The sequence below is a fragment of the Oncorhynchus nerka genome, linkage group LG20 (genome assembly GCF_034236695.1).
Source record: "Oncorhynchus nerka isolate Pitt River linkage group LG20, Oner_Uvic_2.0, whole genome shotgun sequence".
Taxonomy (NCBI): Eukaryota; Metazoa; Chordata; class Actinopteri; order Salmoniformes; family Salmonidae; genus Oncorhynchus; species Oncorhynchus nerka.
This window is the reverse complement of record NC_088415.1, coordinates 54,410,495-54,435,182: the sequence shown is the minus strand read 5'-3', so window position 1 is coordinate 54,435,182 and position 24,688 is coordinate 54,410,495. Positions and strand designations below refer to the sequence as shown.

The 24,688-nt window shown below is 43.6% G+C and overlaps 1 protein-coding gene across 1 annotated transcript; it reads left to right on the top strand.

The window, feature by feature from the left end:
- Positions 1-780: 780 nt before the first annotated feature.
- On the top strand, positions 781-22,220 carry mmp14b (matrix metallopeptidase 14b (membrane-inserted)). The gene is made up of 10 exons (XM_029623064.2): positions 781-1,354; positions 13,619-13,767; positions 13,951-14,073; positions 14,609-14,916; positions 15,332-15,493; positions 15,669-15,835; positions 17,817-17,955; positions 18,510-18,660; positions 20,237-20,352; positions 20,545-22,220. Exons 1-10 carry the CDS (start codon positions 1,256-1,258, stop codon positions 20,922-20,924), a joined length of 1,794 nt encoding a protein of 597 aa, XP_029478924.2. The 5' UTR covers positions 781-1,255; the 3' UTR covers positions 20,925-22,220.
- The last annotated feature ends 2,468 nt before the right edge of the window (positions 22,221-24,688 follow it).

Here is a 24,688-nt window from a genome sequence, read left to right as displayed (position 1 = left end):
CAGCGACATTTTCCCTACATTTTCCTCCCACACAATTCTAGTTCCAGTCGAGGAGGTACAGCCCCTCACCATTTGAGTAACAGCTAGCAAAATGCACACAGAGCAGAGAGAGAGAGAGAAAGAGCAATGACGTGGTGCACACATCTGAATATATGTGACGTAGTTTTCAATTTTCGGGGACCACTTTTGACTTGTGAATGCTACTTTCAGAACTACTAGCTAATATGTATACAACATCACTGGGGAATCTTTTTAACGTCCAAAAGCGGAACTCTTGTTGCAGAGGCTCTCTTTCCATTTCTCCTGAAACCCGGATGCATCTGGTTGTTTCGACCCCAATGAGGGTGAGGCTGAGGTGACCCCTCTACCCTCATTCCTTAACAAATATCAACGGCCCATACTACCTACCATTGCGTATGACTTGCCTGATGAGAACTGTGTCATTTATCTGGGAGCAACGATCTTCTATCACAGAACATTTGAGCATGTCCCCAGACCATGCTACCGACGACCATTTCAGAAAGAATGTGAGTCGTATTCATTGATATACCTATTTGCATAATACTTGAAATACATAAACATTTATCTCATGTATTGATACTTGTATGGAAAGACCTGATGTGTGACTGTAGACAGTGTTGGTGATATGCTTATTAACTCGCAATAACTCCTTTATCATGTAATTACTCAGAGGTTACAGAGGCTGACTGAGCACAAAAGCAGAAGGGAAGGGCCAATGTTGAAGGGGGAGGTTTTACTATTTTCTAGCAAAGGCCTCGCGGGACTGTCAAACTAGCAGTTGCTGTGTGGCAGAGAGAGAGGGGGTGAAGAAAGAAGAATCAAAACATCCTGACCATCCCGACACAAGAAACATTTAGGGGAAGCTGCAAATAAATATATAGGCCTAAAACGCTGAGACGGCGACAAAGAGAAACAAGGTTGTCGTTTATAATTATTGTGGAATGTGAGCTGTTAAAAACGTTGCCAAATTATTGATGCAACCTCTCGCAGCTCTTTAATCAAGTTACTCCTCAGTTTATGTTTACAAATACATCTGGTTTTGATTTTAGAACAAGTAAAGAATGTCCGGCTTTCATCCAACGCAAATTGCTGTTTAAATAATTATATTTTTGATCCATAATTTTGAATTTGGAAGCGTTCTTCCAACCGGTGTAGCTACTTCAAGAATCAAGGAAAAGTGATACAGGGAAAACAGAGCCTATTTGGTCGTTTTTGCCGGTGTCGTGGTCGAGGAATGGCACTCCGTGTAGAGGCATATGCCCAATTGCTGTTGCTCGTGTTGGCATTGGACCTGAGCGTGCAAGGAGCGGCGCCACAGTATCAAAAACCAGAGGTGAGTGAGTCATAGCCTGCTCTTGGGAGGTCACTCGAAAGTAAATAACAGGGATTGATAGTTTGTTGCCAGATTCCTCAGAGTTAACGGCTACCCCGGAGCGATGGGGGTTATGTGCCTTGCTCAAGGGCACAGCGACATATTTTACACCGTGTCGGCTCCCGGAATCGAACCCGTAGCATTTCAGATTACTGGCACAACGCTAGGCCAACCACTTGGCAATAACTATGTAAAAAAATATATATATATGCATTGTGATGTTTTAACCTGATATATAGCAATGGGCCCTACTGTTAACCTCAAAAGCGCAAATAACTTATTCTTATCTTAAAAGAGACAAATTGGTAATGATTGCAGAGAGAGACACGGTCTGTCAAGCAGTAAGACTTTTCATTTGATTAAGTAAATGGTTTAAATTCCGCAAAATAAGCATATATTTTAAACTGTTTACACATTTATAGTCCAAATTGACGATTCAAAATAGACGTTTTGAACAGATATTTTGATCAATTTCACCCATAGGCAATTTGTATAAACATTTGTGTATTATTCATTTAAAGTGTTGTGTTTCTGTCCTACCCAGAGCTGAGAAATTGGAATTGAGCTAATCTGATATTTTTTAAATATGTTTTTTACATTTATTTTTATTTCACTTTTATAGCCTAATGGTATGACCTAAGATGTCAAACCTATATGAACGATAGGCCATCAGACTTTTGGAACGGTATAGTCTATCAACTCAGTTCCAACTGCATCTGAAACATCAGACTCTCCACTTGATATAGAGACATTGACTGGAAGCTAAATATGTATTTACATTTAAGACTTATTGTTGTTATATAGTGGCTGCCATGTTCCCCAGGGGCCAAATCTGGGGTGGCTCCATGCCTATATCTTTTCGGGGTACATACATCGACCTTTGTGCCAAATCTGGGGTGGCTCCATGCCTATATCTTTCCGGGGTACATACATCGACCTTTGTGCCAAATCTGGTGCTTTTATCACAACGTTTTTCAATTGAGTTCACATGTTCATCTTAGCCAGCTTAGCCACACCCCACTAGTATACACAATAGATCATTTTGAATTCCTCCATATTAACACAGAAATCATGGTAAATTGGGGTTTTTGGTTGGTAACGAGTTTTTGAATTTGTTACATTTCTGACCTCATGGATTCAGAAATGTACCCTTGTTGGCGCTTTTAGGGTTAAAAAGTTGTACCCCAAAAAGCAAGGAAATAATTTCCCAGGTCTGGGGTGTCAGACTGTCAGTAGAACTGGGGGGATGTGGGATGGATCTGACCTCAGCTAAAGGACGCAGACCACAATGAGGATGGCTCACATGACAACATTTAGAAATGCTGAGGAGGCAAAATAAAAGAAAAAGAGAAGAAGGCAAATGGGGAGAAATAACATGGTCTCTGTATTGTGGTCAGGTACAGAGGCACTTTCTGAAAGGATAGGGGATTTAGAGTTGCGGGTAGGACCCAACTTCAAAGACATGCGGAAATATAATTGTTGACATCTGTCCTGAGTTAGGGTTGAACTGGGGGAAGGGAGTTTTACAGAGAGAAGGGCTGTGTCTGAAGAGATGATAGTCTGATGGTCAGCAGTGGAGGAGGACTCACCAGCGGTCAGTATCCCGAGCCAGAGAGATATGAAGTTCCTTTGTTTCGACTACAGGAATTCACCACCATGTTAAACCCCAACGCACCCCATACTCCTACTGACAGACATCTATCATTTATGAAAACAGTCAGCTAAATCATGTCACATGAAGCTCTGACAACATCACTGTAGATGTCAAATGTCCTTTTGATGTTTTTAATCTGACTGCTGGCGCCTGAACTGTAATCTGAGCATACTGTAAGGGGCCTGAATTGCATTTCCAGCTGTGCAAATGGAAAGAATAATTTATCTACACCAGGGATGGGAAACTGACTTTTTCCAAATAAAAAAAATTGAAACTCAGTCGGGAATAGTAGAATACACAAGGTGCAATTTTGAAATGTGATTGTGCATCAGCTGTTTTTCTCTTATATCAGTCAATGACAGTCACTCAATTAGCCCATGTCAGCTGAAATGTTTCAGAATGGTAAATTAGTCTAGCGGCCAGTGCTTTTAAATAAAACTATACTAAATATATATTCACGTCACCAAATAATTGATTAAAACATTGTTTTGCAATGAAGGTCTAGTAGCCTCAGCAGCACTCTGTAGGGTAGCACCATGGTGTAGTCGGAAGACAGCTAGCTTCTGTCATCCTCTGGGTCCGTTGACTTCAATACAAAGCCTAGGAGGCTCATGGTTCTCACCCCCTTCCATAGACTTACACAGTAATTATGACAACGTCCGGAGGATGTCCTCCAACCTATCAGAGATTTTGCAGCATGAACTGATATGTTGTCCACCAAATCAAAGGGTCAGAGAATGAATCTAGTACTGAAAGCATAAGCTACAGCTAGCTAGCACTGAAGTGTATAAAATGTGGTGAGTAGCTGACTCAAAGAGAGAGAAAGACAATAGTTGAACATTTCTGAATAAATGAATTTATTCCAACATTTCTGGAGAAGCAGGAGAGAGAAAGAGAGCTATCTATATTTCGTAGTGTATATTTTTCTCACTGTCAGTTACTTAGCTAGCATCGAATGAAGCTAGCTAGTTTCGCCTACTCAAACACCTGGCTCAAATAGAGAGGGATGCTATGTTAGCTAGCTGACTATGGCTATTCAACACTGGAACTCTTCCAAGGCAAGGTAAGCTTTTGGTTTTATAAATGTACTGCCACCGGGGCCCACCGGTGTAACTGCTGACTACACTGTACTGCATGATTGTAGTGGGTTTACTAACACGTTAGTTCTAGTAACTATGTTGACTACGACATGACAACAATGTAGGCTGTGTGTAGCGCTTAGTGCTCATTATATATGAAGGTTTGGCTTGGAAATGCTTTTTTGAGTTGTCACAGACAGCTGATGCGTTGTGCAATGAAGTCCAAAAGCAAAGGGGAAAAGTGAGAGGAGGAGAGCGCGTAGATATATGCTAGAAGGAATTACACATACAACAAGCTGTTTGAATGTGGCTGCTATGAAAGTGAACTGTATGTGAACAGGGGTGTATTCATTGCGCTGATTCTGCAAAAGGAAAGAAACGGGGATTAACATACCTGAACCAGAACTAAATGTTGCTTAGGGCCCCAAAAAAGGCTAGGGCCGACTCAGACTGCGTGTGGGGTATGGATGTGGGTATGCAGACCCGTAAGTCACTGCGGCCCCTCATGATGAGTTCAGATTTTTTGTGGCCCCCACCTCCATCAAAGTTGCCCCTCCCTGACCTAGATTAGACTGTCAATTTAGCAGAAAGTAGGCTGTTAGGTCTCTCAGAGGGAACTGAAGCTCTGATAATTGTTACATCTGCTCCTGCCACACCCTCTACTGCTCATCCTGTGTCTATTTGACCCGCCGCAACTCCCCCAGTGCTCTCCCACTCTCCCTATCTCTCTGTGTGTGTGTGATTGTGTGGGTGGAGACAGGTGTGCTGGAGTCAGAGCACATCCCCACCAGCTGCAACCTGTTCCATAATTAAGACCTCTACAAATACTCAGTCCTGCCACTTCCACACTGCCAGATCGTAATCTCTGCTCAGTCAGTCTATGTTTCTAGCCGTTTGTTACTATTTAGATCCTGTTTTCCTTGCCTGACACGGTTTTCCTCTCCGCTACAGTTTTGCCCGCTCTGACTCTGGTCCCTGTCTCCAGTCCCACGTCTCCTCATCCTGCTACTCCGCTCTTGACTCCCCCACTCTACTGCTCCCTTGGATTCCACTCCAGACCTGCTTACCCTGTCCCAACCACTCTCACTCCAGCCTCAGCCTCCGTACCTGGTTTCCTGCAACCCGCCCGAGCTTTCCCTGGCCTGCACTCCATCTTCCCCCTGTGTTTCAATAAGTAGCTTCGTTACTTCATTCCTTTCTTCTTGTCTGAGTCTGCTTTTGGGATTCCCTGTTCCATTCCACGTAACAATCATGTCAGTCAACGAGTTTGCCATTTAGACAGATAAATCAGTTTTTTACTTTAGAAGCAAGTAAAGAATGCGCAGCTTTCATCAATGAAAATGGCTCTTTAAACAATTATATATATTTTTAAACCGGGCCTTTACTACCCGGGCCTTTCTTTACTTTGCGGGTGTCATGGTCGAGGAATGGCACTCCGGATAGAGGGAATGCCCGACTGCTGTTGCTCATGCTGGCATGGGACCTGAGCGTGCAAGGCGCCGCACACAACTCTTGGGGGGTCACTCGAAGAGAAATAACAGGGATTATTGACTTATTGCCGGATTCATCAGAGTTAACGGCTACCCTGGAGCAATTGGGGTTATGTGCCTTGCTCAAGGGCACATCAACATATTTTTCACCTCCCGGAATTGAACTTGCAACCTTTCAGATTACTAGCACAACGCTCTAATCGATAAGCTACCTGCTGCCCATTTGAACACAGCAATCAATTTTTTGAATAGTTAGAGGGGCAATATCCTCTGAAACTATGCATTGTGATGCTCTTACCTGATATAAAGCAATAGGCCCTACTGTTAACCTTAAAAGTGCAAAGCTTTAAAGTGCCAAATTGTTAATGATTGCAAAGAGACAGTCTGTCGTCCATTAACACTTATTTTTGTAACAGTCAAATGGTTTACATTCCGCAAAATAAGCATATACACTATACAGTACCAGTCAAAAGTTTGGACACACCTACTCATTCAAGGATTTTTCATAATTTTTTACTATTTTCTACATTGTAAAATAATAGCGAAGACATCAAAACTATGAAATAACACATGGAATCATGTAGTAGTAATTTTAGACTCTTCAAAGTGGCCACCATTTGTCTTGATGACAGCTTTGCACACTCTTGGCATTCTCTCAACCAGCTTCATGATGAATGCTTTTCCAACAGTCTTGAAGGAGTTCCCACATATGCTGAGCACATGTTGGCTGATTTTCCTTCACTCTGCGGTCCAACTCATCCCAAACCATCTTAATTGGTTTGAGATCGGGTGATTGTGGATGCCATGTCATCTGATGCATCACTCTCCTTCTTGGTCAAATAGCCCTTACAAAGCCTGGCGGTGTGATGTGGGTCATGGTCCCGTTGAAAAACAAATGATAGTCCCACTAAGCACATACCAGATGAGATGGCGTGTCGCTGCAGAATGCTGTGGTAGCCATGCTGGTTAACTGTGCCTTGAATTCTAAATAAATCACAGACAGTGTCGCCAGCAAAGCACCCCCACACTATCACACCTCCTCCTCCTTGCTTCATGGTGGGAACCACACATGCAGAGATCATCTGTTCACCTATTCTGCGTCTCACAAAGACACGGCGGTTCGAACCAAAAATCTCAAATTTGGACTCTTCAGACCAAAGGACAGATTTCCACTGGTCTAATGTCCATTGCTCATATTTCTTGGCCCAAGCAAGTCTCTTCTTCTTATTGGTATCCTTTAGTAGTGGTTTCTTTGCAGCAATTCGACCATGGAGGCCTGATTCACATAGTCTCCTCTGAACAATTCATGTTGAGATGTGTCTGTTACTTGAACTCTGTGAAGCATTTATTTGGGCTGCAATTTCTGAGGCTGGTAACTAATGAACTTATCCTCTGCAGCAGAGGTAACTCTGGGTCTTCCTTTCCTTTGGCGGTCCTCATAAGAGCCAGTTTCATCACAGCACTTGATGGTTTTTGCGACTGCACTTGAAGATACTTTGAAAGTTCTTGAAATGTTCTGCATTGACTGACCTTCATGTCTTAAAGAAACGATGAACCATCGTTTCTCTTTGCTTATTTGAGTTGTTCTTGCCATAATATGGACTTGGTCTTTTACTAAATAGTGCTATCATCTGTATACCACGCCTACTTTGTCACAAAACTGAATGGCCTTACTGAAGAGCTCAGTGACTTTCAATGTGACACCGCCATAGGATGCCACCTTTCCAAAAAGTCAGTTCTTAACATTTCTGGCCTGCTAGAGCTGCCCCGGTCAACTGCAAGTGCTCTTAATGTGAAGTGGAAAAGTCTAGAAGCAACAACGGCTCCCAAAGTGGTAGGCCACACAAGCTCACAGAACGGGACTGCCGAGTGCTGAAGCGCGTGGCGTGTAAAAATCGTCTGTCCTTGGTTGCAACATTCAATACCAAGTTCCAAACTGCTTCTGGAATCAATGTCAGCACAAGAACTGTTCGTTGGGAGCTTCATGAAATCACCATGCACAATGCCAAGCGTCAGCTGGAGTGGTGTAAAGCTCACCGCCATTTGACTCTGGAGCAGTGGAAACGGGTTCTCAGGAGTGATGAATCACACTTCACCATCTGGCAGTACAACAGATGAATATGGGTTTGGTGGATGCCCGGAAAACACTACCTGCCCGAATGCATAGTGCCAACTGTAAAGTTTGGTGGAGGAGGAATATTGGTCTGGGGCTGTTTTTCATGGTTCGGGCTATTAGCCGATTCCAACAGGGCTAAGTCCCTTATTTTCAGTGAAGGGAAATCTTACCGCTACAGCATACAATGACATTCTAGATGATTCTGTGCTTCCAACTTTGTGGCAACAGTTTGGGGAAGGCCCTTTCCTTTTTCAGTACGACAATTCCCCCGTGCAAAAAGTGAGGTCCATACAGAAATGGTTTGTCGAGATTGGTGTGGAAGAACTTGACTGGCCTGTACAGAGCCCTGACCTCAACGCCATTGAACACCTTTGGGATGAATTTGAACGTTGACTGCCTACAGTGCGTTCGGAAAGTATTCAGACCCCTTCCCCTTTTCCACATTTTGTTACGTTACACCCTTATTCTAAAATTGATTCAATAAAATAAAAATCCTCATCAATCTACACACAATCCCCATAATGACTAAATAAAAAACTTTTTTTTTAAAATATTTTTTATATTTAAAAAACTCAGAAATACCTTATTTACCTAAGTATTCAGACTCTTTGCCATGAAACTCGAAATTGAGCTCAGGTGCATCCTGTTCCCATTGATCATCTTTGAGATGTTTCTACAACTTGATTGGAGTCCACCTGTGGTAAATTCAAATGATTGGACATGATTTGGAAAGGCACACACCTGTCTATAAGGTCCCACAGTTGACAGTGCATGTCAGAGCCAAAACCAAGCCATGAGGTCAAAGGAATTGTCCATAGAGCTCCGAGACTGGATTGTGTCGAGGCACAGATGTGATGACAGGTACCAAAACATTTCTGCAGCATTGAAGGTCCCCAAGAATACAGTGGCCTCCATCATTCTTAAATGTAAGAAGTTTAGAACCACCAAGACTCATCCTAGAGCTGGCCGCACATTTATAGTCAAAATGTATGTTTCAGAATAGACGTTTTTGTATGTTTGGACAGATATTTTTTTAAAATAAATTTCACCCATAGCGATATTATAAACATGTGTGTGTTATTAATTTAAAGTGTTTCTGTGATACACAGAGGCTGAAAAATTGGCAATTGAGCTAGTCTGGTATACAGCCTACCGGTATGACCTAAGATGTCCACGGATATGGGCCATATGTTATTTGGGCGCCAGTGCCATCAGACTTTTGGAACGCTATAGTTTAACAACGCAGTTCCAATTGACAGCTTTTCACTGTTTCTGTTCTACATTTGGGGTAACTCACCAACAAACCAAATATAATACTACTGGTAATTTGAGTGAGGTTTGGCCATAATCTTTGCACCAGTACGCTCACTAGTATTGAGAGAGAGAGATAATACCCTAAAATAACAGTAAATCAAGATCTGCAGGTCTGTGTAATAGCCAATTAGCTGTTTAAAGACCATAGTGCCAGACAGAGCATGGAAGGTAGGTGTGTCATATATTGTGGCCTCGGGAAAGCGAGAAAGTGGGCAGAGGATTTCCTCTTTGCTTGACAACACCTTGTATTGGTCTCACTGTGGCAATACGCCTGCAGCCTGACAATACACAAAGCGAATGGCACAGGAAGGTGGAGGAAGGCGGAGGGTCAGCCAGTACAAAGAGGGAACCAGTCTGATGGAAATGTGAATAAGTGGGAAATGATGGAAAGCAACAGGAAGGAGAGAGAGAATTAGAGGTAAGGAGGTCATACCCACAAGAAGGAAGAGAACATAAGTAATTGTGATAATGCAATTTGGGAACACGACAGTTTAGGTTTATGAATGGTGCAATTAGGCTATACCCAGTGGGACAGGATGTTTAGTCATAGGTCACAAATGCATAGTACACTTCCGCAAGCAGGGCTGCTGGGTACAAACATGGCCACCAGCCTACATCCCAGGGACCAAGTTTCCTGACCATATGACCTGAACAGGAAATACTCAGGATCTTAGTTATAACCTTATGATAGGTCAAGTCATCTATTCATTAAAAAAAAACTCTGGACCCAATTGTTGGTAATGATATGATAATGAAGGAGATTCAACTTTGACCATCTCCTCCATTTTCTTGTTTTTGCTTTTGAGCAGAGCATTCTCTGTTTTGACGAAGTACAGAGATGCAAACAGATTGGCTAATGCTGAAAGGACTTTGGCGTCATTGGGATGTTTTTCAGATTTGACTTCATCTGTTGCTCAATCTTGTTGACGTTGGCTGGCTAGAGGACAGTTTGCTTAGACAGCCGATGGCAATTCCATACACACTTAGGTAGAGAATAGTCAGAGGTCAGGGAGGCTTATCAATAACATCCACATAATGTTGCAACACCACCCAGACACACACATTTATGATTAATGACTCTGATGATGTGTGTGTGTGTTCTGATTTGTAATAGTGTGTTCAGTCGCTCCTAAACCAAGTGTTTCGTATGGGCCAGATCATTGTGCCAGTATATTGTGTATTTAGCTATGAGCTATGAGCCTTTTTTCTCATGATCAGCTGTTACGTTTGTGTGTTGGGGCACACTAAGTTGATCAGTAATCTGGAGCACTGAGACATATTCCCTGTAAAGCGCCTTCACTGTCGACCAGAGTTTTATTTCCATTGGCACAGAGCAAACGGAGCAACTGACTTAGTTTTTTCTTCTCCTTTGAAATGTAATTCAGTCATCTTTCTCTATTTCTATGCAGGGGCGCGAGTGCACGCGCACGCACGCACATCCTACGAACTCTCATTTTTTAAGGCCAGGGAACATCCTTACCTCTAAAATGTGTAGGCCTATTAGTGTGCTACTTTGTTTGTGTAAAAGTCTACATACTAGGTCTGACTCACTCAACTAAAGTAAAGAAAGGGACCACTATAACTGCCCACTCTTTAGGCTTCGGTGATCAAAACTGCTACAGTCAGAAGTAGTGAAAAACACTTGAAAGACGTTTTTTTTTTTAATGGACCCACCAATGGGACCATATATGGGAGGAGTGGGACTCACTAGGCTTATGGTTGAAAGAGGTGTTCAGTGTTACTGATTGGCTCTTTTTGCACGTACATCCATTTTAAATACAGCCTAACGACATACACTATGGAAGACCCAGATGAAAGACGAACAAAAGGTATAGTGGCCTGAGAAAGAGCTGCTGTGGCCTTATACCATGCATAGAATTGAAACTTGTCCTGAAACAAACTCTTCCTCCAGACATGTCCTCCCACCTCCATTATATTTAAACCATCATAACCCATTAATTACACACTTTGCCACCCCCCTCTCTTTCATGATGCTCATCGACCTCTCTCCCCCTCACTCCTTCATACGGATTTACAATACTGTAATAGAGTGAGTTTCCCCCACACACACACACAGTATAATGAAACTGCTGACATATAACTGGAGTACATTTTGATACAAAGAAAATGCCGAAATGACATAATTACTAGTTAATTAAAAGTGTTGTTTTTTGTTCATATATTCATTATGTTCCTGGAACATGCACAATAACCTACCAGGCAGTAACTGTACACTAACGATGTACTGACTGTGCACTGGGTGTGGTTGTTCACAATTATTTACCCTCAGGCCTCTGGGTTTTCCGTAAGATAAAAGAGTGGGAGGAGGAGTGGAGAGAAGACGACAGAAAGACGGGAATGGGGGGAGGGGTTTTGACTTTGGTTCATATGGGATCACAGAGACGTTCTCAGTAAAATGACTGACTGACTGTGCTGTTTCACAATACACTGACACTGTTAAGGCAACAAAAGAGCTGAATAGTTGCAGGTCAAACATGCAGCCAAACAATCCATATTTTAAAGTTGTGAAAAACACTCCCTGGGTGTGTGCTCACTTATTCCTAGCTTATTGACAAGGTTCAAGTCAGGGTGTGTTCAGTAGAGAATATCAGATAGGTGGGTCTCGGGTTTACCTACTTCACATTAGCCACAATGTTATTTCCAACTCCAGTTTTTTTTTTGGGGGGGGGGGGGGGGGTAGAAAGAAAATGTATGAGAGAGGTTTGGAACCCAGCCACTGGATCTGCCACAGATAAAGAGAGGGAGGCACCAGAGTTTGATGAGCTTCCAGGGATATGCAAGGTCAAATATATACTGTAATCATCCGACCCCGAGGCCAGTCTAGATCTATAGTGATGTAGGTTCAAATTTTACCTACAGAATGTTTTTAGTTTCACTGTTAAGTTTTGTCTACCAAGATTTGGGCTTTTCCCTACAAGGGCTTGAGTGAAATCTGAGCTGTCTTTGTATGGTGCCATTTTGTCCTGGTTTGGTTTCAGTGTGTCAGCTTCAGTCAAATTGGCCTTGGTTTCATCCATCTGGACACAGCCACTGAAGAGTACTGTTTATGTTTGAATACTTTTATAGTTACTCATTGGAATGGCCATTGCCTGTCTGTGGACCTTGTGCTTCTCACGCAAGCCAAAACATGAAAACATAAATTGGAAGATTCAGTTGAAGTCGGAAGTTTACATACACTTAGGTTTGAGTCATTAAAACTCGTTTAACAACCACTCCACAAATTTCTTGTTAACAAACTGAAGTTTTGGCAAGTCGGTTAGGACATCTACTTTGTGCATGACACAACAAAACAAAGGAGATGATCGTGGACTTCAGTAAACAGCAGAGGGAGCACCTCCCTATTCACATTGACGGGACAGTAGTGGAGAAGGTGGAAAGTTTTAAGTTCCTCGGCGTACACATCACGGACAAACTGAAATGGTCCACCCACACAGACAGCGTGGTGAAGAAGGTGCAGCAGCGCTTCAACTTCAGGAGACTGAAGAAATTTGGCTTGTCACCAAAAACACTCACAAACTTTTACAGATGCACAATCGAGAGCATCCTGTCGGGCTGTATCACCGCTTGATCTGCCCACAACCGTAAGGCTCTCCAGAGGGTAGTGAGGTCTGCACAACGCATCACCGGGGGCAAACTACCTACCCTCCAGGACACCTACACCACCCGATGTCACAGGAAGGCCAAAAAGATTGTCAAGGACTGACATCATTGGAGTCTATTGGAGGTGTACCTGTGGATGTATGTAGGCCTAACTTCAAACTCAGTTTGAAGTTAGAACAAAAAAGTACTCAGAACAAAAATGGTAGACCTCCACAAGTCTGGTTCAACCTCGGGAGAAATTTCCAAATGCCTGAAGGTACCACGTTCATCTGTACAAACAATAGTACGCAAGAATAAACACCATGGGACCACGCAGCCATCATATCGCTGAGGAAGGAGACGTGTTCTGTCTCTTAGAGATGAACGTACTTTGGTGCGAGAAGTGCAAATCAATCCCAGAACAACAGCAAAAGACCTTGTGAAGATGCTGGAGGAAACAGGTTCAAAAGTATCTATATCCACAGTAAAATGAGTCCTATATCGGCATAACCTGAAAGGCCGCTCAGCAAGGAAGAAGTCACTGCTCCAAAACCGCCAGAAAAAAGCCAGGCTATGGTTTGCAATGTGGACAAAGATTGTACTTTTTGGAGAAATGTCCTCTGGTCTGATGAAACAAAAATAGAACTGTTTGGCCATAATGACCATCTTTATGTTTGGAGGAAAAAGGGGGAGGCTTGACAAGCCGAAGAACACCATCCCAACCGTGAAGCACGGGGGTGGCAGCATCATGCTGTGGGGGTGCCAATTGTGCGTCGCCCCACGGACCTCCCGGTCGCGGCCGGTTATGGCAGAGCCTGGGCACAAACCCAGGGTCGCTGCAGTACAGTGCCCTTAACCACTGCGCCACCCGGGAGGCCTGGATATAGTATTTCTGACTTATCTGTGGTGTATTCATTCTTCATCCATTCAGGACATTTTAACATTACAGCCTCTTCCTGTTCCATGTTTTAGGTGTGGCTGCAGCAGTATGGCTACCTGCCCCCAGGTGACCTGCGGACACACGCTGCCCGTTCCCCTCACTCCATCACCACGGCCATCGCAGCCATGCAGAGGTTCTACGGCCTGACCATCACCGGCTCCATTGACCCCAAAACTGTAGAGTGAGTGCCTCTCACGCTAAACAACTGTTGCAAGTTCAGGACCATACTACCCTGTTTGTAGGACCAGGAGCTTATAAATTGGCCGTTAAAAACACATCGCCTTACTTGTGTGAAATCACTGATTCAGGGTTATTGTAAACAAATGCCGGTTTGTGTGACTAGTTCCTGACTTGTGTTTGCCAGGGCAATGAAGCGGCCACGCTGTGGAGTTCCAGACAAGTTCGGGACTGAGCTGAAGAGTAACCTGAGAAGGAAGCGCTACGCTATCCAGGGCCTGAAATGGGATAAGACTGATCTCACCTTCTGGTAAGTTATCCCTCAGACTGATCTCACCTTCTGGTAAGTTATCCCTCAGACTGATCTCACCTTCTGGTAAGTTATCCCTCCAACTGATCTCACCTTCTGGTAAGTTATCCCTCCAACTGATCTCACCTTCTGGTAAGTTATCCCTCCAACTGATCTCACCTTCTGGTAAGTTATCCCTCCAACTGATCTCATCTTCTGGTAAGTTATCCCTCCAACTGATCTCACCTTCTGGTAAGTTATCCCTCCAACTGATCTCATCTTCTGGTAAGTTATCCCTCCAACTGATCTCACCTTCTGGTCAGTTATCCGTCCAACTGTAGGGTAACAATGAAAAGAACAGCCACAACGCATATGGTGAAGTCATGTAAAGTCATACTAATCTTAGCCAGATTTTCTGAAATTTCCCAGTGATTTATTATGTGGTAAAATGAATCACTGTTTTCCCCATCTTTCTCTTTACTCACTTCATTTCTATATTTTTCTGTCACAAACTGTGCTCTTCTCTCTCTAACGAGGCTCCCTCTCTCCCTCTTAGTATACAGAACTACACCCCTAAGGTGGGGGAGTATGAGACCCATGACGCTATCAGGAAAGCCTTCAAGGTGTGGGAGAGTGTGACCCCTCTACGATTCCGGGAGATCCCCTACAGTCACATACGGGACAAGGTGGAGGACTTTGCCGACATCATGCTCTTCTTCGGTGAGGGTTTCCATGGCGACTCCAGTCCCTTTGACGGCGAGGGGGGTTTCTTGGCACATGCCTACTTCCCCGGTAACGGCATAGGGGGAGACACACACTTTGACTCTGCAGAGCCTTGGACGGTCGGCAACAGTGATCTGTCAGGTGAGTGACCTCGAGTGTTTGGAAGAGGGAGAGGAATGTTGTGATGGGAAATTCACTGGCGGGATGTCAGATTCAATCTGTTGGGAGTTGCCATGCTCCCCGGGCGGTTGTGAGCGGCAGGCCACAAAAACACATCATCAGCAGGCCCCGACGTGTGTGTTTTGAACTTATCCCCAGGGCGTGTTTGTGCGGGGAAAATGCATAATATACAGGTTTTTTTCTTTTCGTTTTGATGGTGAGATAGAGGCCTGCTATTTACCACAGGGATATCTTGTCAATGCTTTAGAAGAACCCAGCCAGTTCAATTTGAATAGTGCTTTTGCTATACATGCACACATATACCACTGTTATAACAAGCTTGAATTTAATGGGACAATTTAATGTGATGGTGATGACATAGTTCTGTTGGTCTTAGGTAATGACGTGTTCCTGGTGTCGGTACATGAGTTGGGTCATGCCCTGGGTCTGGAGCACTCCAACGACCCCTCTGCCATCATGGCTCCATTCTACCAGTGGATGGAGACAGAGAACTTCCAGCTGCCTGAAGATGACCTCAGGGGAATACAGCAAATCTATGGTGAGCACAGGCTAAGAGAAAATTCATTATAATTACTGTTAGTTGTTATACTGTATCTAGGCTATAACTAGGGCGCAAAGTTCATTTGAGTCAGATCCCGAGAAAAAAAATGAAGGGCCTAGGTATTGATAGTAGTAGAGGATTACATGTATTACTCTCTCCCTCTACCGTGCAGGGGGTAGATCAGGTGGTGGCCCCCGCCCTCCCCCACCTAGCCCACGCTCCCCTCACCACCCACCCAAACCCACTCACACCCCATACAACCCTCGCTTTGGCCCTGACATCTGTGAGGGACACTTTGACACCATCGCCATCCTCCGAGGAGAAATATTTGTCTTCAAGGTACTTCATTACAGATATGTATAGCTGAAATGAGCTTTGTCGTTGTATGTATATTTATAAACTGGGTGGTTCGAGCCCTGAATGATGATTGACTGACAGCCGGGGTATATCAGACTGTATACCACGGGTATGACAAAACATTTATTTTTACTGTTCTAATTACGTTGGTAAGCAGTTTATAATTACAATAAGGCACCTCGGAGGTTTATGGTACATGGGATATATACCATGGCTAAGGGCTCCAGGCAACCCTTAGCTGTGGTATATCGTTCATATACCACACCCCCTCTGGCCTTATTGCCTAAATATACAGTACCAGTCAAAAGTTTGGACACACCTACTCATTCCAGGGTTTTTCTTGATTTTTGATATTTTATACATTGTATAATAATAGTGAAGACATCAAAACTATGAAATAACATCATGTAGTAACCAAAAAAGTGTTTAACAAATCTTCATATATTTTATATTTGAGATTCTTCAAATAGCCACCCTTTGCCTTGGCAGCTTTGCACACTCTTGACATTCTCTCAACCAGCGTCATGAGGTAGTCACCTGGAATGCATTTCAATTAACTGATGTGAATTTCTTTCCTTCTGAATGTGTTTGACCCAATCAGTTGTGTTGTGACAAGGTACGGGTGGTATACAGAAGATAGTCCAATTTGTTAAAAGACCAAGTCCATATTATGACAAGAACAGCTCAAATAAGCAAAGAGAAACGACAGTCCATCATTACTTTAAGACATGAAGGTCAGTCAATGCAGAACATTTCAAGAACTTTCAAAGTTTCTTCAAGTGCAGTCGCAAAAACCATCAAGCGCTATGATGAAACTGGCTCTTATGAGAACTGCCACAAGAAATGAAGACCCAGAGTTCCCTCTGCTGCAGAGGATAAGATCATTAGAGTTAACAGCACCTCAGATTGCAGCCCAAACAAATGCTTCAGAGTTCAAGCAAGACATCTCAACAACTATACAGAGGAGACTGTGAAGTTACCAGCCTCAGAAATTGTAGCCCAAATAAATGCTTCACAGAGTTCAAGTAATAGACACATCTCAACATCAACTGTTCAAAGGGGACTGCATGAATCAGGCCTTCATGGTCGATTTGCTGCAAAGAAACCACTACTAAAGGACACCAACAAGAAGACGAGACTTGCTTGGGCCAAGAAACATGAGCAATGGACATTAGACCAGTGGAAATCTGTCCTTTGGTCTGAAGAGTTCAAATTTGAGATTTTTGGTTCCAACCACTGTATCTTTGTGAGATGCAGAGTAGGTGAACGGATGATCTTTGCATGTGTGGTTCCCACCATTAAACATGGAGGAGGAGGTGTGATGGTGCTTTGCTGGTGACTCTGTCTGTGATTTATTTAGAATTCAAGGCACACTTAACCAGCATGGCTACCACAGAATTCTGCAGCGATACGCCATCCCATCTAGTTCGCGTTTAGTGGGACTATCATTTGTTTTTCGACAAGTCAATCACCCAACACACATCCAGGCTGTGTAAGGGCTATTTGACCAAGAAGGAGAGAGATGGAGTGCTGCATCAGATGACCTGGCCTCCACAATCACCCGACCTCAACCCAATTGAGATGGTTTGGGGTGCGTGGGAATCCAGAGTGAAAGAAAAGCAGTCAACAAGTGCTCAGCATATGTGGGAACTCCTTCAAGACTGTTGGAAAAGCATTCCAGGTGAAGCTAGTTGAGAGAATGCCAAGAGTGTGCAAAGCTGTCATCAAGGCAAATGGTGGCATCTTTGAAGAATATAAAATATATTTAGATTTGTTTAACACTTTTTTTGGTTACTACGTGATTCATATGTGTTATTTCATAGTTGTGATGTCTCACTATTATTCTACAATGTAGAAAATAGTACAAATGAAGAAAAACCCTTTCCAAACTTTTTACTGGTACTGTATATATATATATATATTTAGTTTGTACAGGTATTATCCATGTCTCTCTCTCCTCTAGGATAAGTGGTTCTGGAGAGTCCGTAACAACGCAGTTCTGGACGGATACCCAATGCCAATAGGCCATTTCTGGAGGGGCCTGCCATCAAACATCAATGCTGCTTATGAAAGGGATGATGGGAACTTTGTATTTTTCAAGGGTAAATCTGTCCTTACTCTTTACTCTATTACCACCCCTGCATAATACTATTCTATAGACTTTTATTTGAACATTTATTTAACTAGGCATGTCAGTTAAGAACAAAATCTTATTTACAATGACAGCCTACCAAAAGGCAAAAGGCCTCCTGCGGGGACGGGGGCTGGGATTTAAAACATCTATATATAGGACAAAACCCACATCGTGATCAAAACCCACATCACCACAACACTACATAAAGAGAGACCTAAGGCATCAAAATACCATGGCAGCGACACACGACAACACAGCATGATAGCAACACTACATGACAAGAGCACGGTAGCAACACAACATGGCAGCAGCACAGCATGGTAGAAGCACAAAGCATGGTACAAACATTTTTGGGCACAGACAACAGCACAAAGGCAAGAAGGTAGAGACAACAATACATCACGTGAAGCAGCCACATCTGTCAGTAAGAGTATCCATGAAGAAGATATATAGACATATAGAAGACATTGTAATTCTTACTGAGGAAACCCACTCATTCAGATTCTATCTCTCTCTGTGTAGGAGACAGGCACTGGGTTTTCAAGGAATCTATTCTGGAGGATGGTTATCCCAAGTCTCTAAAGGAGATGGGCAGTGGTCTACCCAAAGACAAAATAGATGCCGCCCTCTTCTACACCCCCACCGGCAAGACATACTTCTTCAGGGGAAACAAGTAAGTCTCTTTACATCTGAATGTCTCTGTGTGTTTGAATACATCAACATGACATGACTGAGTGGAGTGGAAATGTAAAAACACTAAACCAAAGAATGTTGAAAACGTAACATTATGATATTAACTATTGTTCCCTGAAGGAGGGAAACGAGATATAACATGGGTAGTCTCACTCTTGCAAATTTGGTTGAAGAATCTACAGTCATGTGGGGGGGCGTACAATGAGTTATAGCCTGTACCCCGACATCATTGTTAGCATTACCCAGGGCGACACTGCGCATGAGCGCCATTAGTCAGAGGAGGCAGCGAGTCTCCCATAAAGCGTCATCTGAGGCCTCATGGACTTGGAGAAATATATATCTTTTTTCTATCTCCACCACTCTTGACAACCTTGTGTCTGAATGTGGAGGGACCTGTTTTATTGAACTCACATGTGGAATACACAACACCCTTGAAACCCAAAAACAATGGTTGAAAAAATGTGTTTAGGTGCAAACATTTGCCTGAAGTCCGGTCCACTCTGGGTTCGAGGCTTCGTCCATCCGTGACGTACCCAAATTGGCAGTGCCACTTAGTGGTACTGTTGTGACCACAGGTTTTTGGGGAGGCTGGTAAGTGAGGACGATCTCGTGCCATCCCCAAGCTAGGTGCATGGGGGCTGTCACCTTCCAGCAGGACCATCTCTTACCTCGCCTCTGGAAGTGGGGTGACGCTTGTGTCAGGCAGACTGGCATTGTGCCTGGGAACCAGAACGGTCTGACCTGGTGCTGGGCTCGGCCCCCGGCACAGCCTGCTTAGCTGAAGGAGCTCCGCCTGCCAGCCTTCCGGAAGGTTCCCCCTCCGGCATCCCGAATGAACCTCCAAGGGAGAAAAACGTGCAACGCCTCTTCCTGCTTCTTTTTGACCTCGAACCGGGCCTGCATATCCTCTAGGGCCGAACCGAACAACCCTGTAGGAGAAATCAGCTCATTGAGGTACATCTGTCTGTCCCTCTCCGGCACCTGCGAGAACGTCAGCCAAAGATGACACTGTGCCTCCACAGTAGCTCCCATTCTCTTCCCGGGCGCTAGAACGGTGCTCCGGGACACATGCAGAATGAAGTAGACCGTAACACGGATATCATCCAGGAGCTCTGCGTGGGGCACACGAGGCATGGATTTCATTGTCGGGTGTGATTGTGGATCCGTCAACCGAAGTCGCGAGCATGCGACTCCCCATAGTATGTTGTACTGAAGTTGACTGACTGAAAGGGGACATCGTATTTCTCTGTCATGAATTATACTATTATACTTTGCACATTATTATACTTTGCACTATTGCACATTGGTTATCCTGCTGAACTCAGTTAATTAAGAGGCTTCGCTAAAAGAACTAGAACGGAATTCTGTCTCTGGGAGGCTTTGTCTTTCACTGGCCCACCAAGCTTACATCTCATAACTCAGACCACACCAGCTGAGCAGCCACATCTTTGGATGAACAATAGACCTGTAGGTGTGTGTCAGCACATACCAGAGGTTTGGAGATATGCAGATGCACTCATGTTAAACTGAAACATGTCTGTCTCTCCCCATGTTAGGTACTATCGTTACAATGAGGACTCACGCTCTGTGGACCCTGAATACCCCAAACCAATCAATGTGTGGCAGGGCGTCCCAGACAATATTAAAGCTGGCTTCATGAGCAGAGACCAAGGTAACCGTCCCGTGTGTTTTTGTGTCTGTGTATGGGTGCATGCAAGCGTGCAGTGTGAGTCTTTTTTTTATGTCCTAATCTAAAGAAAACAAATGTGTTTTTTTGTGTGTGTGTTTTCTCAATGGATAAAGTTATCCCAACTTTGTATTTCTTATTTTACATCTTTACCTCCCCACTGTTTTTGGCTCTCAGGGCACACCTACTTCTACAAAGCCAATAAGTATTGGAAGTTCAACAACCAGAAGCTTCGTGTTGAGCCTGGATTCCCCAAGTCTGCTCTTAAAGACTGGATGGGCTGTCCAGAGGAGGACCCCAAGACCGACGGAGGAAGGGGGGGTGGAGGACATGACCGGGAAGATAGAGAGGAGGATAGAGATGAGACAGAAGTAATCATCATCGAGGTGGAAGAGGAAGGAGGATCTGGCGGAGGGGCGGGTGCGGCGGCAGTGGTGGTTCCCCTCATGCTGTTGGTGTGTGTGATCCTCACTCTGGGGGCACTGCTGTTCTTCCGCAGGTACGGCACCCCACGCCGTCTTCTGTACTGCCAACGCTCCCTACTGGACAAGGTGTAGAGGGGAGGAGAGGGAGAGGAGAGAGAGAGGAGGTTGATGAGTTGAGAGGGGCTGTAGGGGAGAGAAGAGAGCAAATAGAGAGTAATACCAGTGGAGATAAAAAGAGAAGTCTGTGGACCTTGAATGAGGGTTAGCCAGAGCCAAGATATACTTGTTAGCTATAGCTAAAATATTCCTACCACTACCAACTTAAACATGGAGGAGATTCATTTTCCTCTTCCTCTCCCTCTCTTTTCTGCCATTTCTGTCCCCTCTTCTCTTCCCTCCTTTCTCTCTCGTTCTCTCTGTGGTTGTTGACTCCAGCTCTTCGCTGTTTGTTTAGCCTTTTTAAATGTCCTATTTTTTAGTGGGTGTCGTCAGTGTTTGTGTCCCTGCGAATTTCAGCTTTGAACATGACTATGTCCAGTGCCTCCATCTGCCCATATTTAGTGTCGACTGTGTTAAAGAATGCAATCAGCATAATTTCATGTCATGTGGATGTTCTGCTCCATGATAGTACATGACGCTAGATTCTGTCAAAGCCTTTTAGCGTTGTCTCCTATATCTCAGTTCTATCACATGAACTATGAACTGTCTAAAGAGAGGGGGTATATATCAGATAAGTCTATTCACTAAACACTCAATGAAACACACAAAGTGCTGCAGTCAATGCGTGCCCCCAGTCCATCCTTACCACAATTTGATATCTCGATATTTCAGAGAGCCAGTATTGAACATAAGAAATGTCAAATTATACACCTACAGTGTCCCTTTGAAGCATATTTAACACTAATTTGAAAGCTGAGCAATTTGTCTGTGTCATTAATATTCCTTTATGTCATGCAGTGTTTTAATGATTATTATGATGATTATTATCAAGGATGTTGTCATTATTATTATGTCTATTACTATTGTTATTGTTGTTCTCCATGTATAGAATGTGTTTGTGTACATTGTCATTAAATGTCCTGCTGGACAGGGAACTACATTTTGAAAGTGGCCTTAATTTTATATTCATTTTGGGGGAAAGTGAATGGGATGGGGATATTATTTTTGAAACTTGATTGTTTTTCCGTCTCAATGCAATAAATTGAAGATATGGAAATGACTCCTTTTTGTCAATGCACTTGTTTACAGTTCTCAATTCATGGTGCTGTTTTTTTTTTCAGGGATGAGAGGGTTTACTAGTAGTAAAAACAATAATAATTATATTAATTTTTATGATAATAATGATAACTATCGGAACTATTTGAATAAGATTGTGCCTGTCTTTTTCACTTTTACACTTTTCTTTCAAATAAAATGTTTTGAAAAGTTCGAGCTATATCTGTTATTTATTTTGGTTTTCAGAGCTAAGTGGTCAGTCACGTGCACGCACACTCACACACTCAGAGGCACTTTAACAAACAACATTGTAAAAACAAATGCAAGTCAAAAACTGAAGCTCAATATCACCTTGGTATTGCATTCACCAATGACCTCTTAACAAACTGTCCACATAGCACTTCCTTATCCACCTTATTATCAGACCGCAACTGGTCCCATACTCACTCTTCCTTTACCTCCAGGGTTCTTGCTCCCCAAAAGCTCCATTGGTGCTTGGAAACTGGCAGGCCTGAAACTGGGTTGGAAAATAAAGGCTGTGTCCAAGGATTAAGTGAAACCAGGAATGAAGAGGATTGTGTAAACCCTTTGGCATTCACAGCAGAAAAACATGTTGGCTATTGTGTGTGTGTGTGTGTGTGTGTGTGTGTGTGTGTGTGTGTGTGTGTGTGTGCGTGCGTGCGTGCGTGCGCGCGTGCGTGCGTGCGTGTATGTGTGTTTGCGTGCGTGTGTGCGTGCGTGTGTGTGTGTGCGCGTGCTATATGTGTGTTATATAAGCCAATGAAGCAGGTTCAAATCAACAGGCTAAGGCGTTTCCTCTCAGCTAATGGGCCTTTGACAAACAGCTGAGGTGCATGGGAGAGGGCAGGAAGACAGAGGAGATGACTAGTTAACATAAGATATTCTTATGATTAAAGAATGGCGCAATTACATTGATGATGTACTGTATTTTCCTATTGTGTTAAAACGATTTAGGCTGACCAGCCTTTCCATCTGCTACAGTATGTTGTGGAGTTGAGTTTTGGACTGGGGAGAGAGTCACGAGGCTCACTCCGCTTGGGAGGGGGGAGGGAGGGTTAAGTTACGACATCTGGAATTCCGACTGCATCTGAACTGCCAGACACTCAGCAGGACAACAGGATGGGGGATTGGAGGGGGTATTTCCATTGTGTGTGTTCAGTTTATGCCTGTGTCTTGCTATACTAACTGCAGAATTAGCTGAGAGAAGAGAATGTGCACGCAACTCTGACAAGTTAGCAAGACATGGAGGATATAAAACACTTAAAACACAGTATGTGTTTTGTCCTTCATGCCTTGTTAACTTGTCAGACGTGTGTGCAGGCATTTGTGCGTGTGTGTTTGTGTGTGTATGCGTGCACATTCTCTTCTCCCGGCTAATTCTGCAGAATGAAAAACAACCTCAGCATATTCCTCCCCACAACTCCCTCTCTCTCTCTTCTTCTTCCTCTCTCTCTCTTTCTCTGTGTAACTGGAGACAGTTTCTTTCCTTTCTGCTAAATGACTCACTTTATTCACAAGTCTTAGCAAAGACCACTTCCTCTCCCAGCCCCTCGTTCATCATCCATCTCTCATCTCTCTCTTCACCTAATTTCCAATTTGATGATGAACAGATGAAAACATACTCTTCCTTCTCTAATGGAGCCTACATTTCTTGCAGTCCCTTTATTTAGCTTCCTCTCTATTTTCCCAGTCCTTCGATCTCTCCAGGAGAGACTTCCTGTGGCTGTTTTTAGTTGCCGTGCAACTGACCTGCTAATTAATGGACCTTGGATGATGAGGAAGTCACACTCTGTCTGCTCACAGTGTGACATCACAGTCTGGCCAGACAAAACATGAATAGGACACAGAGTTTTTTGCTGACCACAAGACTTGACCAGGAAAAACTCAGGCTCAAGTTGTAGACTATAGCTAGGAACTGAAGTCGTTTTGGTCAAGCCAATTGGTCAGGAAAACTCAAGGCCCTCATGAACCCATTACCGCAGCAATACTCTACAGGTGGACCGCGTTCCGGATCCAGACCCGTGTCAATATGGACCGTCAGTCTGGCTTCGATCCATGGTACGATATGAACGCACGTAGACATGGCAAAATGTGTAGAATTGCAGGAGATTAGCTTTAAAACGGCAACATTGTCTCTCCGCCAACCAACAGGGGTATGAACAGTTTGAAAACCCACTGGGCACAGATGTCAATTCAACGTCTATTCCACGTTGGTTCAATGTAATTGAATTGATTCAACCAGTGTGTTGCCCAGTGGGCAGTTTGGGTTGTGATGTGGGGATTTGTTACTACACCAATAAATGACAATGTCCATTCTGACCTTTGCCACCTAGGATATGTGTGTGACCAAACCTTCTCAAATAGTACTTGAGTACCCCTGCATTACTGTAAACTGTCCTGAGATATAACTAATAGAATTGAATGTACTGCCCTACCAAAGCAAAAAGGCAGTAACTGCTCATAGCGTGGAACTGAGAAAAAAAATGCTTTTATTTACCTTGGTTTCACAGTAACTTAATGCAGTTACTGCTAACATGACCCCACCATTGTCTTTAAAACACAATACAACAGGGGCAGGATACTTGTCCAGATGAATAAGAATGTATTTAATGTTGCAAAAATGACATTAACTCATTTTTGACCAAATGAGCAGTTCCTGC

Bases quoted from the DNA above. Each gene is read 5' to 3' on its own strand.
- mmp14b (XM_029623064.2), top strand. From the start codon at position 1,256: ATGGCACTCCGTGTAGAGGCATATGCCCAATTGCTGTTGCTCGTGTTG. The intron at 1,355-13,618 runs GTGAGTGAGTCA...TCCATGTTTTAG, and splicing joins CACAGTATCAAAAACCAGAG to GTGTGGCTGCAGCAGTATGG. The intron at 14,074-14,608 runs GTAAGTTATCCC...TCTCCCTCTTAG, and splicing joins AAGACTGATCTCACCTTCTG to TATACAGAACTACACCCCTA.